Source organism: Tricharina praecox (assembly GCF_024521635.1).
Source record: "Tricharina praecox strain CBS 144465 chromosome Unknown BZA05scaffold_7, whole genome shotgun sequence".
NCBI lineage: Eukaryota > Fungi > Ascomycota > Pezizomycetes > Pezizales > Pyronemataceae > Tricharina > Tricharina praecox.
In genome coordinates, this window is record NW_026250409.1 from 901,809 (window position 1) to 915,706 (window position 13,898).

Genomic DNA, 13,898 nt, shown 5'->3' on the forward strand with positions numbered 1-13,898 from the left:
GTCCATGCGCGCTTCGAAGAGTCTTAGCGCCTGGGGGTGCGGAATAGGCGGGCTTTGTGGGGTGGGCCCGGTGGGGGAGGTGGGGAAGGCTCAACGGTCCCTCCCTCACACTCCCCATACATATGCAGAAGCAGCACTCACGATCGCTGCCGCACTGAAGTTGCTTGGAGAGGTTGGAGCTGAGTGGGGACGAGCCTCGAAAATATGTTTTGTAAGCATTGGTGACGATGCCGTTGCTCGTCAGCTCGGTTCGCTTGGAACTCTGCTCGTAGTCAAGAACTCTAAGAATCCCACATGACATGCTTCTTTGGATCCATCGGGGGGTTCTCTTTGTTTGATCGTTGTTGTATTCGACCTTATTCCTGAATCCAGAGAGAGTGTGAGAGCCGAGTGCTCTCTCATGTCTCTCGGTACCTGAATGGCCGGCCAGATGCAAGCCACTAGAGGAGCACCAAGTTACTCCAGAGTGGGCGCCGACGCATGTTCCGCTCTCCTCGCTCCCCCATTGAGTAAGTGGATAACCCCCATCCGCCTTAGATTCTGATGCACGCATCCCGATGTTTCGTACTCTAAAGGACACCCTTGCAATCTGTGACGCAATCAACGCAACCAACGAAAGTGCACAAACGGTTCACACCATCATCCCATCCATCCATCCACCCAAAGAGAAAGCTCAGCTATTGTTCGTTTCGTTCGCTTCCTAACTATGATGTGCCTAAGTGCTAGTACTTGCTCAATAGCTACTTCCGCCCGCTGCCGTAACCCACCCCAACTCGCCATTCCCCCCGCTCTCTTCTCATCCTCTTCTCAAAAACCCTTTCCCGTCCTTGCAATCCACTTTCCACATCACACCCCCCCCAACGGCCGCCAATACTACCAACACGCCCGGGAAACAAACGGAACAGAGAAACCCAAACACGCCCACCCACAAGTTCGGCCACTACACCGAAGAGAACACACCCCAATCCACCCACCCTCCTGATCAGCACCCGCTCCGACGGAAAGACAACCCCCCAAATCTTAGAGTAATCAAGAAGCGGAACCCTCGAACTCCGCCCCACTCCCTCCACGTACGTATCATACAGCGAACACCCCCGGACGCAGTCGCCAACGGCCCCCACCAACCAATCATTACTTTCCCCAATTGCGGCGTTTTCGGAGGCTGTAAGACGACCCAGTTTCACCCTTGCCCTTCTATGGAAGATCAGTGATCGGCAAGCTTCGTTGAGACTTACCTATTTCAATACCTGTGTGCGCTCTCTGCTTTCTCTGAGCGCGTCGCTACATTTCACACAAGCCTCATGAACTGCTAGTCAAGCCCTCGACAGAACACACAACTGACCGACCAACTGTCGTGACAAGCGATGAGACCCGATCGGCTCAAGCGAATTGATAGCGACGACGGCAACAACCACAACAACCATAACGACAGCGATCATATGGCGACCAGAAATGAAGACTCTAGTACCGGAAGGCGGAAAAGCTTTGGCTTCTTCTCGCGCCCTACCATACTCGCCGATTCGGACGCATCGCAATCGCAATCGCCGTGGACGAACGATGACGGAACGATCAGCTCGCCCATCAAATCCCGCCCGAAATCGCTGTTCGGAGGTGCGAACGGTCTTACGGAGGTGGCGACCATCGTATCCAGCAGGAAGGTCCTGAGCAAGACCTCGACTCAGCGACCGAAATCAGTGTTCGGATCGCTCAAGGCGCGGGATTCAACCAGTGTGGTGGTCACCTCGTCCGCCAGCTCGTCACTGGAGGAGTCGTCGATGTCGGAAGGCCAGCGGGGTGTGCTTCCGCCGAGCAGCGTCATTGTGCAGTCGGGAGAGGTAGTGACGGGCGGCGGACTCCTCCGAAAGAAGCGAGATTACCTGGTCTTGACCAACCGCGAACTCGTCAAATACAAATCGGAAGCCAAAGCGCTTGAGGCATTCTACGGGAAAGATTTTAACGGTGGTAACAAAGGTAGGGCTTCATCGGTCGGATCCGCCGTCGCCAACGCGAGCGAACACACTTTTATCACAATGATGAATCAAGTCATTGCCGTCTATTGCCCTAGCCTAGACCACGAACATGGAAACACCGTGCAGCTTGACTACATCGACGGGTCGTCGGGACAGCCATCCTCGACTACTTTTACCACAGCTAGTCAAGCGGAAGCGCGGTCTTGGACGGATAGGCTTAGAGCAGTGACGGCACAGACGCGAGCTTGCTCTCCGCCTCTCGTGTATCCTGATACGACCGTGGAGCATATTGCTCGGCGTCTGGAAGCTGAGAAGGACTACTCGCCCATGCACTTTCAGGTATACAGAGTAGTTCAGAGATCTGGAAAGTCCGGTAATAAATCTACTGAAGACCTACAAAAGATATATTCAACCATGTGCTATCTCGCGATTGGTATCCACAAAGTCCACCTTGTGCCTCTGAGGTCTGCCACAAACAAAAGCACAGTCTCTTCACCATCCCCGACACCGACCATATCTTTTGGAATTCTGAGTCTTTTTGGACTGTGGATATCTAGCACTGATGATTGCTTCTCCCTTACCTTCCGGTATGTGACAGTGATGGTGATGGTAGAGGAAATAGCCGCAGTGGGAGAGGATGAAGAGGGGGGAGAATGGGATGGTGGTAGTGTTGGTGGTGGCGGCGGTGGCGGTGGACGCTTACTGCTTTTTTGTGAAGATATAGCTAACGGGTTGCAGAACACCATGTCGACACCCGCACAAGCTCAGTCTCGCATCTGCAGATGCACCCGAGATCATTCAAGCCGTACGACAAGCTGTCGAATACCTGCGGCCAATGTGGCAGATCCAGCCGTACTCGATCAACATTCCGGAGACCATGAAGGATGAAGCACTACCGGACATTCCACCCACGCCCGGAGATGACCTGAACGGATTCGATAGGACGTTGGCAGCATACTGCACAGCATACGAGATCGATGCGTCGAATATCGTTTACACCGTGGCGACGGATGTCGAGGACGCACCGCGGTTTCAGTTGTACCCTCCGGCACATCCGCGACGACGAAGTTACACTGATCTAGAGCTGCTGGCGGTTCTGCGGACGTTACGGTGGAATGACGCGTTTTGCTCGATATCCTTCCGGGGAATATCCTTGGATCCGTTGACGCGAGTGTACGATGTCCACGGATCGGAATACGAGCCGAGTGTGGAGCGTTCAGGACGGAAAATCAATCTGAAGGTGGCCTCGCAGGGAGCCAAAACCTTGCTCGTACACGAACTCCGCGCACTTGCACTGTACTGTGGCAAGTTGAGGCGGATGGACTTTCACGAAAGCATCAGGAAGGAGGATGTCAATGGCGGTTCCAATTCACCTATCGAACCGACCAGTGATCGCGCTTGCCCTATCGTGGTAAGCCCGACGAAAGAACATTTTGTTCTCTGTTTGAGTTCAGCCTAACCAAGTCAACAGGAGGCTATCATGCCGCTGTGTCGGCGAGGCTTGACCAATGTCGATTGGTTCAACCTGACGGGGATCGAGTTGGGAGAAGCGGATTTGGATTGGCTTGGTGGGTAGCTTCAACTCCTCATGCGTGTGTTAAGCTGACGGAAATTGTGTTTTTGCAGTTGATGCTGCAGCATCGAGGCTGGCGCATTTCCGTGGGTTCGAGCTTGCTCGTTGCGGGCTCACGGAAAGAATGCTTACGCTCTTCTTGAACGCCTTGAGCACCCATGAGAACACACTCGAGGCACTTGATATCTGTGGGAACCCGTGTAGGATGCACGCTCCTACTCTCAACAACGCCATGACATACTTCCCATTCCTCAGGAAACTCAATCTTTCCCGGCTCCTGAGGACGTCGGGAGACGATCCGGTCTTGACAGCGGAGACTTTGCATAGATGGCGCTTGGAGGATCTGGATCTTAGGTGTGTTGCAAATCCCATGGTTGGCTGACGGTCGGAGTTAATGCGACGCAGTGAAACAAAGCTCAATGCCGAAACGGTAGAAGCCATTGCCACATACTTAGCAAGCCCGCAATCAGATGCATTGCGCCATCTGGCACTCTTACAGTGTGGCTTGACGGCTCGAGATGTAGCGCTGTTGATGCATTCCATGGAACGAGAAAAGGGCAAAGCGCGAAACCTGCATCTCTACGTCGGCTCTAGCTCTTTGGCCCACGATTCGCAGGATTTCATCGATTGCATATCGCAAGGCCGAACACCGTCACACCTGACGATGCGGATGGTGGATTACCCGAAGGAAGAGCCATTCCAGGAATTCATACGCGCGCTTACCGTCAACAACACGATCGTCTACTTGGACATGGGCAAGATCTCGCTGCCGTACGAAGCGGGAGAGAAGACGTCGGCATTGCTGGGGAAGTTGTTTGCTGAGAACACGACGTTGAGGGAATTGGACATCTCTGGAGAACAGGCTGTTCTTGAGAGTGCGAGTTTAGGAGCGGGACTCCTGAACGCGCTTAGCCGCCTCGCGGAGAATAAGACGTTGGAGATCTTGAGGATCGAACGTATGTGGTCACTCTTTGTTGGTGGTGGTGATGGCGGTTACTGCGTTTACTGACCATGTGATAGTGCAATCACTCGGCACCCCCGGCGCCATGGAGCTGGCATCCATGCTCCCCAAAAACACCACCCTCCGCGAGCTCCACTGCGATATGAACGACATCCACCTGCAAGGCTTCACCGCGATGGTCAACGCCATCGAGCACAACCACACGCTCCTCTACCTCCCTCGCATGGATCGCGACCGCATGGACCAGATGCGCCTTCTAAAAGAAAAACTCTGCCAACCCGCCATCCCAGACAACTGGGACCACCGCACCCCCCACCCCCTCACAAGCGCGCCCTCACAACCCCCCGAAAAGGAAAAGAAAAAATCAAGCTTCCGCAAGGCCTCGCGCACAAAGAAGGTATCCTTTTCGGAGGAGGACGCACTCATGGCTGTCGGCGTGGAGCAGAATCTGAAGCTCCTGGAGGAGAAGTGGGAAAGCGAGGCGGCAAGACTGCAGAGGTTCCTGGCCAGGAATATGAATCTGCGACTGCAGACGCTGAAGGGCGGGGTCGCACGATTACCGGCCAAGCGTTCCGGCGTGCACTCGGCGGGCTCGATCAGTAGCATGGCATTGCTGTGGGGGGTCGATGGAAGGTAGCTGCTGCTACTTAGATGGTGATATCCTTATTTTGAATCGGTTGGCGTTTGGGTCTTTTTTGCTGTGTATTAGTTACGTTACTGGGGGGGTTCTCTTCTATTTAAGTACTGTTTGGGAGACGCGAGCACACGGATTTGGGTGAAATAAATTTTGATGTAGATGATGTGGGAAATGCCTTGTGGAAGAGAGCCGATGTGAATGCCTACGCCGTCTGGTAAGAGTTGTGGTAGATGGCGCCCAAGCTGGACATACGTGCCAGGCACCATCCACAAGAAACAACTTCTACATAAATATTGCTTCACGAAAATTGATATGCAAGATTACCCATACAAGGTGTTCTGGCCGAGTGGTCTAAGGCGCTAGCTTCAGGTGCTAGTGGAGCAATCCGCGCAGGTTCGAATCCTGCGGACATCATTTTTTCTTTGCTTGCTTGGTTGTCTGGCGAGGAGTTTGGTTTTTACTGGCGGGGAAGGACCGAGGGGGGGCAGGCCGAGGCAATAGCACCGAGACCTGCAAATACCAAAGCCCAAAATGCTAGACCAGTGACTACAGTGATTACAGCGGCATCCTCACTATTCCCAATACCTATCTACTAACTACCCAGTTACTCCGCATCTACTATAACTACAGAACTGCGGGCACGATTGGTTGCCATCCGCCGCCCACCGGTACATACCTTATACCTAGGTCCCAAACCGTGAGCGCAACTGCTCCTGGTCCTGGTTGCTCGAATGCGAGGCTTCGTATGGATGAGGTATGTACCGACAAATGTAAGGGACCCGACTGATTCCTTGGCACCGGCACCGGCACCGGCTAATCCCTCACATGACATGAACGTGGTTTTCGAGCCAACGCGCAAGTGTTTCGTTGCGAGCGGGTGTGCTCGGAGTTCACTACTGGTCACTCGTGGAGCGAGTGATATGGTATGATATAATTATAGGTTTCGTCGGTATGGAGCACCGTACGTGGAGTACTGTACAGCGGTGTGGACACTGGAGATATATATAGTGCCGGACGGTGGTCCTCGTTCTTGTGAGGTTCTCGGGGCTGGTAGAGGTGGAGGAGGGGTGGAGGGGATACATACAGACACTACCGTATGGGCAAAAGGTACATACCTGGGCCATCCGATCGACATCCAGATTTTATCCCTTCGGGTTCTTCATCCCGTAGTAGGTATTGGCCGTACTGTACGTATATTGGTCCCTTTTACATGGGTGCCTACTTACCATGTGCCTGTGCGTACGGAATGGAATTATCCACCTCCGTTGGTGATCTTCAGCGGCGGCGGCGGGGTGGTTGACGACGGGTGACGGGTTGACTATCTCTACACCTTTACTCCAGTTCAAGACTGGTGCTATAGGTTTGGACGCCGTAAGGAGGAGCTCCTTCACGTTAGAATAGGTATACCGCCATTCCATCCATTGTTGAAACTGAGAGAAGAACCTGACTTGATTGACGTGACGACACAAAAAAAGACGAGAATGACGAGAAAGAAGCCTGCTTATAAAGGGAAACAAGCTCATGTAAACAACGAGATGAAGCCTCGACAGAGAATACGACGAAGGCCGTGAAGACAGCTCATGCTACGATGCAAAAGGATAAAGGACAGAGAAAAGTAGCAGTGACACCAGAATGGGTACTTGGAACCTAGGCAATGAGACGCATAATTCCAACATACCTATTATCCCTCCATCCGAGTGCTGCTCCATGCACCTACATCCCGTCGTCATCCCTCGCCAACCCGCCCAGTTTTCCCGCCAGCCCACCCATGCTTTCCTACCCAGCTGTCCCATCTTCAAACAAAAAAAAAACAAAAAAATGATGATGTCCGCAGGATTCGAACCTGCGCGGATTGCTCCACTAGCACCTGAAGCTAGCGCCTTAGACCACTCGGCCAGAACACCGTGCTGAGGAACTTGGTCAGGCTACACATATTGTGCCATTCTGTCATATCATCCTGTCAATCATCCTCGAGATCACAATCGCTGTCTGCCTGCCTGCCTGCTTTGTCCTCCGGAGCACACGGAGGAACTTTGAGGTCTGCCATTCTAGAGTACCAGTGACTGCGTAGGTAGGTACAGCAGTAAATACACCCATCCACCCATCCCCCCATCCCCTCAATCTCCAACCTCCAACCTCGCCTTTCCTCGCCCCTGCCGTCCTTCCGCTCCTCCCTCCCTCCCTCCCTCCCTCCTTCCATCTTCCGCACCGTGAAAGTAGGTAAGTAGCCAAACAAAACTAGAAATCGAGTAGGTACCGTATTCATACAGCCAACAAGCAAGCAAAAAAAACGCACAATGAAACCTCTCCCCCGCCCCCCCACCAGTAAATTAGAAAAGAAGTGATAGACCTCGATGCTACAGATGTTTTTTTTCTGTCCTCAAGCCTCCTCCGCCTCCGCCGCCGTCCCGCCAAAGTTAAAGTACAGAGTAGAGTGATTGCTTCAGGGTGAGAGAGAGTGACGGAAAGAAAACGGAAAGAAAAACGGAAAGAATACCGTCTGCAAAACAAAACAACAAAAAACCCAAGATACTCCGCAAGATCAAGTACATACCAGCAGACAACAGACCCCCCTCGCTTGCTAGCCAAAACACAAGAAACAAACCTACCAGTAACAAGGAAGACGGCAGAAAAAAAGAAAGACACATCTCGAAGAGAACCTCGCGGTCAAAGTCTTTCCAGCAGTGGAGGGGTAGAACAACGCGCGTATCTAACGGCGCGGAGTCGGGAAAGCTGGCACTGACATGCCGTTTACTTGCATCGTGGGCGTTCCATTGGGCGTCATCATCGGATGATGGGGCGTGCCAGGATGGTGACCGTTGGCTGGAGGGTTTCCAGCGCCTGGAGCCATGACGAGGGGACTACTAACCATCATCTGCCGGCGCATGGCATTGGGAGTCTGCGCCACGGGCTCCGGCGGGGGAGACATCATCTGAGCGCGGAACTTGATGGATCTGTGGGAGGTTTAGCAAGAATTCCATGTAGGGAGAAGGTAAGTCAGCAGGCAACTGACGCATCATTAAACGGGTCAACTGTGAACGTTACGTCTTCGTCCTCGTCACTGTCATAGTTGTCGTACTTCATACGGTCAAGGACCAGAGGATCGGCGTTTTCTTTGGCGATACCGGTACATCCTATTCGGTCAACGAGAATACGTCCACCACGACCGACCCGGCGACGGTATCTTGGTAGATTTCGTGGCGGTGGCTTCCGTGGAGAGGCCTGAATAATTGAGACCATCCTTCCCACCGAAGAACCAGCGTCGGACTCCGGTGAGATAGGCGTAGACTCGGCGGAATGGGGAGGACTAGGAATATAGTGGGTCTGCACGCTGCAAAAAAAACTCGACGGAGGTTTCAGCGTCGGATCGGGCGACTTATACAAGGCGCCCAATGTCACATCCGATACGTTATACTTGACTATCGCACGCAACGATTTTCGCATCGAACCATACTTCTCCAGCCTCTTTTTCTCCTCCTCCGCCCGCTGTGTGGTTAGTTGCCGCAGATCGGCATCTGGCGGCTTCCCGTCTTGTCGAATGGGTATCCGGAGGGTGGGGGGTGCTTGGGGCTCCGTTCTTTGCCGTTTGGGCTATGGCCGCGAGTTAAGTCTCGACCGAATAAGTTGGAACTACGGGAGGAACCTACGCCCAACTTATTTATGAGGTCTTCATCCGTGTCCTTGATGTTGAGCTTCCGCTTGAGATCGATAGCAGTTCGGCGCTGTTCAAAGATCTGCTTCTCCAAGACGAAAGTCGTGCGACGCATGATCTCTCTCTGCAAGACGTCTCTGACCAGCCCTCGCGCAGTCTCGAACTCCTGTCTGATCTTCTTGAGTTTATCGGTGCTCGAAGCGTCCGTCCTCCTCGTCTTTCGCGGTAGGCGGACCTCGCGGCGTCTGAAGCAGACATACGGGTCACCATCGTCTTTCTCTCCTTGCTCGAACTGCACGCACGGGGAGTTAGCACTATGCACGAACCAAACAGAAGCAAGCGGAAGGGAAGAGGGATATAATAAGTACAGGAATCAAACCAACCTTGAGGGAAGGAATTATGGTGCGTCCACTCCGATTGACCTTCTGCTCTCTCCAGTACGTGTAAATGTGTTTGGCCACAAGCTTCAGAGCGGTATCCAGTGTCTCCTCAAAAGCATGTTCCAGCTCCTCGAACGGAATGATGTTCGTGACATCCATGGAGAGATACGGCTGAGTCTGCTGGATCGCACTCTCATACAGGTCCATGATGGTCTCGAATTGATCCTCGGTGACGGGCGGAAGGCCGGGTGCTCTCGACTCGTTGAGCTTCGCGAGGTATTGGTCGTCCGTCTCGGACATGCAGTACTGTGTACCGCAGCAGTCCTCGACCGTCGCCGACGACCGAATGTTGCCCCACGGCTTCTGGAATCGCTTGGGATACAGTTTGCCATAGCGCTCCGCAGACAGTTCGGTTGTATTGGGTGTCGGGATCAGGACTTTCTTGGGGTCTTTGGAGCCAACAGCCGCAGCTTGATGTGCCGAGATCGCAGCTTGGAGATGGTGTTCCTATACGGCCATGCGCGAAGTGTTAGCCCAGGCCGATTGATATCGCGTGACAACGCGCGTCAAAATCGCTCCAAAAAAAGCCCGGCGATAGTGCGGATTCCCCACGAGCTAAGAACACAAGGCTCGTTCTCGCTCTCTTTCTCCTATTTCTTCCCATATCTCCCGTTGAGATGATTGGGAGTCCCTTTTTAATCGGAACGAGGGTTGGGGTTTCTTTTTCGTTGTGGTTTGTTCATCGTTCGCGTTCGGCCAAAAATAGCCGAAGAGGGGGCAGCAGCAGGAAAGGGGGACAACGTACGGTCTCCTCTTGTCGTTCAACACCAGTCTCTATCTGAGGGATGTTCCTCTGTCCATCATCGTCTACAGAGTCTATTTGGTTCTCTCGGAGAACCGCAAGACTCTGTTTGTTGCTGAGTTTTCGCACACGAAAACGGTTTCCCGGCGCCGACCGAGTCATCGTAGCCGTAGGTAGAGTGAAGTAGGGTGGCGACTCAGCGCGCGCGCCGCGAGTGGGGAGGGGGGGTGTGTGGTGAGTAGCCGGGGGGGGGGGGTGCGAAAAAAAAAGTCCCCTGCAATATCGGATTGAGTCGAAAGCGCGTGACGGGAAGTATCGTGAAGAGGAGTAAAGAAGTGTTGATGAGGAGGTTTGTTGCGGCCGTTGAGCGTGGGAAATACGGGGAGGCGTGGTGATGCTCCCCTATTTTTATTTTTTCGCGAGGAGGAGAGTGTACGGCGGTTTGCCACTAGTTGGTCGCAACAGGCCAGTCAATGCTGCCGTTGCGAGGGCGACGCTGCGGCGTGGTCGCCCGGCCACTCTTGCCCATGTGCGTTGCCACCACAACAACCTTGGTAACGCATAGAAAGTGGTCGAGCCGCAGCCTCAGCCACAGCTACAGATCGACGATATGGCGGGGGCGGCTGCGCGGGGAGACCAATTGTCGCGATTGCAACCCAGCGTGAGGGAGAAAGGCGGGATAGAAACTTTGCGTGCTTGAGCCATTCCTGCGCGCTTTCGACCGAATAAGTCTCAAGCGTGAAGTATATAATAACAGGTACGTAGTATGAGCACAGAAAGTATGAGTATGTGTAGCCGCAGGCAGCTCTCGCACTCGCATTACCGTGCATACAGACTCTACGCGCGTCTATGAGCTCGAAATCGTATCTAGGTATACGAAAGGGTACTTTTCGAGGCATTTGGATGCATATGTACGTATTCTTCGACAACAAAGAAGACGACGAGCGATACGTGCGCTTTCGAAGGGAAGAACGACGAGAGAAGATCCTCTGAATGCCATGCAGCCGCCCAAGCGCAGAAGCGGGCACAGAGTGGGACCATACCCGATGCGGTCGCCTCAACGTTGAGATGTTCTCTGATGCTATTTTTGTGTTCGATTAATCAGCTGGTCTGTCATTCAAGACACGAGGCATCAGACATTATCACCACCGCAGACATTATCAGTTTAACATCGCGGAGAAACTTTGAGATTGTTCGGCCCGAAGAACACAGGCTGCTTTCTTTTCTTGTGGCTTTCTAGTCAATCCGATCAGTCTCACCAGCTGCCCGTACCCATCGCAGGTCTCTCAGTATGTACTGATCGTGCACAGTATAGGTATCATAAGTGGTGAGTACTCAGCTACGGCGAGAAGATGCTCGGAATACCCTGCAGCCGCCCAAGCGCAGAAGCGGGCATAGAGTGTCGTCCGTCGACGAGTGGTATTGAACGAGCATCCTATTAGCGACACTTGCGGCGAGCGACGAACGGCTCTAGAAATTGCTCGGAGAGCCGGACATCGTGAACGATTTAGCATTGTGAGTCCCGTCCCGCCGGGGACATGTACAGGCCGACGGGACGGGCCCCAGTATCGGGCCGGTGATACAAAGCCCACAGCCAGTACGTACCGTACTCTACAGTCGTGCGAATCACCTCCGGCGCGGCCCGCGCTTAACCACTCCGCAGCACCCGCCGTGCACTCGCGCGATCCTCCCCCGCCAAGATCCCCCTCCCCCGAAAAGTGCAGTCCAGGCCATCCTCCGCTATCAGCTATCACGGACACCGTGCGTTCGTCCCATTCGTTCGTCCGGCCGGCCCTCTTGGCACCTAGCAACGTGTGGTGGTGTGGCCTCGCGCGCAAAAAGGAGAAAGAAAGTGCGCATCTGTCGCTCTTTGTGGAGCTTCCTACATATTCTACGAACACACAGCGAGCCGCGCAGCTACCTACTCTGCCTACCTACTCTACATAAAAGCCCCGTCAGGTCCCAAGTGAACAACGGAAGCTGCACCGCATACAACCACCACACAACCACATAACACACGCACAACACACTCACAACACACGCATAACACGCGCACACCCCACCCCCGCATTCAGCCTCCCTCCCATCCATCTCCCGTCCAACGTCCAACCTCACCTTAACACCTTAACACCTCAACACCGCCGAGCCTCCTTCCCCATCTCCATCCCACCGAACCAAACACACAACCGAACTCAACCCAAGCCATGGGACAGAACCATTCGCTGATGGACAGCATCGTGTCGGGAAGCAACTGTCAGTTCCCCTCGCTCTCTCACGTCCTCCTGCCCTCTAGATCCAGTGGGAGAAGGTCAAGAAGAAGATGGATAGCTGACGAGCGCGATGTTTGGGGGGATTAGTCGACCATGAGGAAGTAGACCGTCTCCGCAAAAGATTCATGAAGCTGGACAAGGTCCTTACCCCTCCCCCTTATCAACGGCCGTGAATCCCATCCTGACCCGCGCTACAGGATAACTCCGGTACGATCGAGCGCGAAGAGTTCCTGAGCCTGCCGCAAGTCTCATCGAACCCACTGGCGACACGGTACCCATCCCCCCGCCCTTCCCAGTTTTCACACTAACCCCTCTAGAATGATCGCCATCTTCGACGAAGACGGCGGCGGCGACGTCGACTTCAAAGAGTTTGTGTCGGGCCTGAGCGCGTTCAGCAGCAAGGGCGGCAAGCAGGAGAAGCTCCGCTTCGCCTTCAAGGTGTACGACATCGATAGGGACGGCTACATCAGTAACGGCGAGCTCTTCATCGTCCTCAAGATGATGGTCGGAAGCAACCTCAAAGATCAGCAGCTGCAACAGGTATGTCTTTCCGTTTTCTGTGCGCGCGCGAGTTTGCTTTTAGAGAAGAGGAGAGGCGGGGCGGGGCGATGGTTGTACAACCCCCCCCAACCCCCCCAACCCCCCGCTTCCTCGCATCGCGCGCCTTGGGTGGAAGGTGGTGGTGATCATCACCTTGGTGCGAGGCGGGGCGATGCGAGGCGATGATTGCCTACAATCCCACCCCCCTCCCTCGCATCCCTCGCATCGCGCCTTGGCTGGAAGGTGGAAAGTGGTGATCATGACCCTTGCCCGTGACCTTGCCCGTGACCTTGCCCTTGCGAGTTCGCTCGTGAGGGGGGAGGGGGGGAGGGGCATGGTGTATCACCAGGTACACTTCGCTTTGCCGGTTCTCTAGGGCTGACGAGACCCGCTCTGCTACAGATAGTCGACAAGACGATGATGGAAGCCGACGAGGACCTGGACGGCAAGATCAGCTTCGAGGAGTTCTGCAAGATGGTCGAGCACACTGACGTCTCGATGAGCATGATGACGCTGGACTCGTTCTGAGCAGCAGCAGCTTCCTCCCCCGGTCTACGATCCCCGGTCTTCCCACTAGAGGGAGGGGAGGGGATACCCCGCCATAAACATTCCTCTTGCTTGCTTGCTTGGTTGACTGGTTGGGCTGTACTGTTTGTTCTGCGTGTCGTGATTACTTCCGTCCTTCCAGCTTCCAGCCTGCCTACCTTCGTACAGTAAAATCTATTCCCGTGGCCCCCACCGTTCCTCTACAAAACAAAACAAAACGAATCAACACAACAATAAAAAAACAGTACAAAACAATCAAACAAACAACCGTCCCACCCCACCCCGTCCTATCCCAAGTCCCGCGACACGCCCACCCGCCCACCTCCACTTCCCCACCCACCGTGCCCCACCGTGCCAAATGATAAAAGTACAGTCTATACAACCACACCCCATGAACTCCAACAGATATACCCCGAAAGCCTAAACACCTGTGACGCGAATACCGAAATACCGAATGCGTCTAGTAATGAAACAAGAAAAGGATAAGGAAATGATGCGGAGAAATCCCCAAACCCTCCCCCAACCCTCCCCTCTCCTCTTCCTTCCCCCTCGTCGTCCGCCCAATGA

General features: G+C 54.0%; 3 protein-coding genes and 2 non-coding genes across 5 annotated transcripts; 3 read left to right on the top strand and 2 right to left on the bottom strand.

Moving 5' to 3' along the window:
- Positions 1-1,439: 1,439 nt before the first annotated feature.
- Positions 1,440-5,141, top strand: BZA05DRAFT_334899 (uncharacterized protein; the record flags this gene model as incomplete). Its single annotated transcript, XM_051480744.1, has 6 exons — positions 1,440-2,557; positions 2,709-3,381; positions 3,442-3,538; positions 3,597-3,897; positions 3,949-4,499; positions 4,564-5,141. The coding sequence occupies 6 exons, from the start codon at positions 1,440-1,442 to the stop codon at positions 5,139-5,141; spliced, it is 3,318 nt and encodes a 1,105-aa protein (XP_051341262.1).
- A 332-nt stretch (positions 5,142-5,473) lies between these two features.
- BZA05DRAFT_t111 lies at positions 5,474-5,555 on the top strand. Its single transcript has one exon. It is a non-coding gene; the product is annotated as a tRNA-Leu (tRNA).
- A 1,408-nt stretch (positions 5,556-6,963) lies between these two features.
- BZA05DRAFT_t121 lies at positions 6,964-7,045 on the bottom strand. The gene has a single exon. It is a non-coding gene; the product is annotated as a tRNA-Leu (tRNA).
- Positions 7,046-7,851: 806 nt separating this feature from the next.
- BZA05DRAFT_429430 (enhancer of polycomb-like-domain-containing protein) lies at positions 7,852-10,462 on the bottom strand (the record flags this gene model as incomplete). The annotated part of the gene is made up of 6 exons (XM_051486128.1): positions 9,979-10,462; positions 9,177-9,680; positions 8,789-9,085; positions 8,155-8,732; positions 8,007-8,095; positions 7,852-7,964 (listed from the first exon to the last, which is right to left on the bottom strand). The coding sequence occupies exons 1-6, from the start codon at positions 10,135-10,137 to the stop codon at positions 7,852-7,854; spliced, it is 1,740 nt and encodes a 579-aa protein (XP_051341263.1). The 5' UTR covers positions 10,138-10,462.
- A 1,405-nt stretch (positions 10,463-11,867) lies between these two features.
- On the top strand, positions 11,868-13,509 carry BZA05DRAFT_251170 (uncharacterized protein). The gene is made up of 5 exons (XM_051480028.1): positions 11,868-12,228; positions 12,333-12,385; positions 12,443-12,516; positions 12,563-12,785; positions 13,188-13,509. Exons 1-5 carry the CDS (start codon positions 12,180-12,182, stop codon positions 13,311-13,313), a joined length of 525 nt encoding a protein of 174 aa, XP_051341264.1. The 5' UTR covers positions 11,868-12,179; the 3' UTR covers positions 13,314-13,509.
- The last annotated feature ends 389 nt before the right edge of the window (positions 13,510-13,898 follow it).

Excerpts from the sequence above, each read along its gene's own strand:
- BZA05DRAFT_251170 (XM_051480028.1), top strand. The coding sequence starts at position 12,180 with ATGGGACAGAACCATTCGCTGATGGACAGCATCGTGTCGGGAAGCAAC. Across the intron at positions 12,229-12,332 it reads CATCGTGTCGGGAAGCAACT|TCGACCATGAGGAAGTAGAC; the intron begins GTCAGTTCCCCT and ends TGGGGGGATTAG. Across the intron at positions 12,786-13,187 it reads AAGATCAGCAGCTGCAACAG|ATAGTCGACAAGACGATGAT; the intron begins GTATGTCTTTCC and ends GCTCTGCTACAG.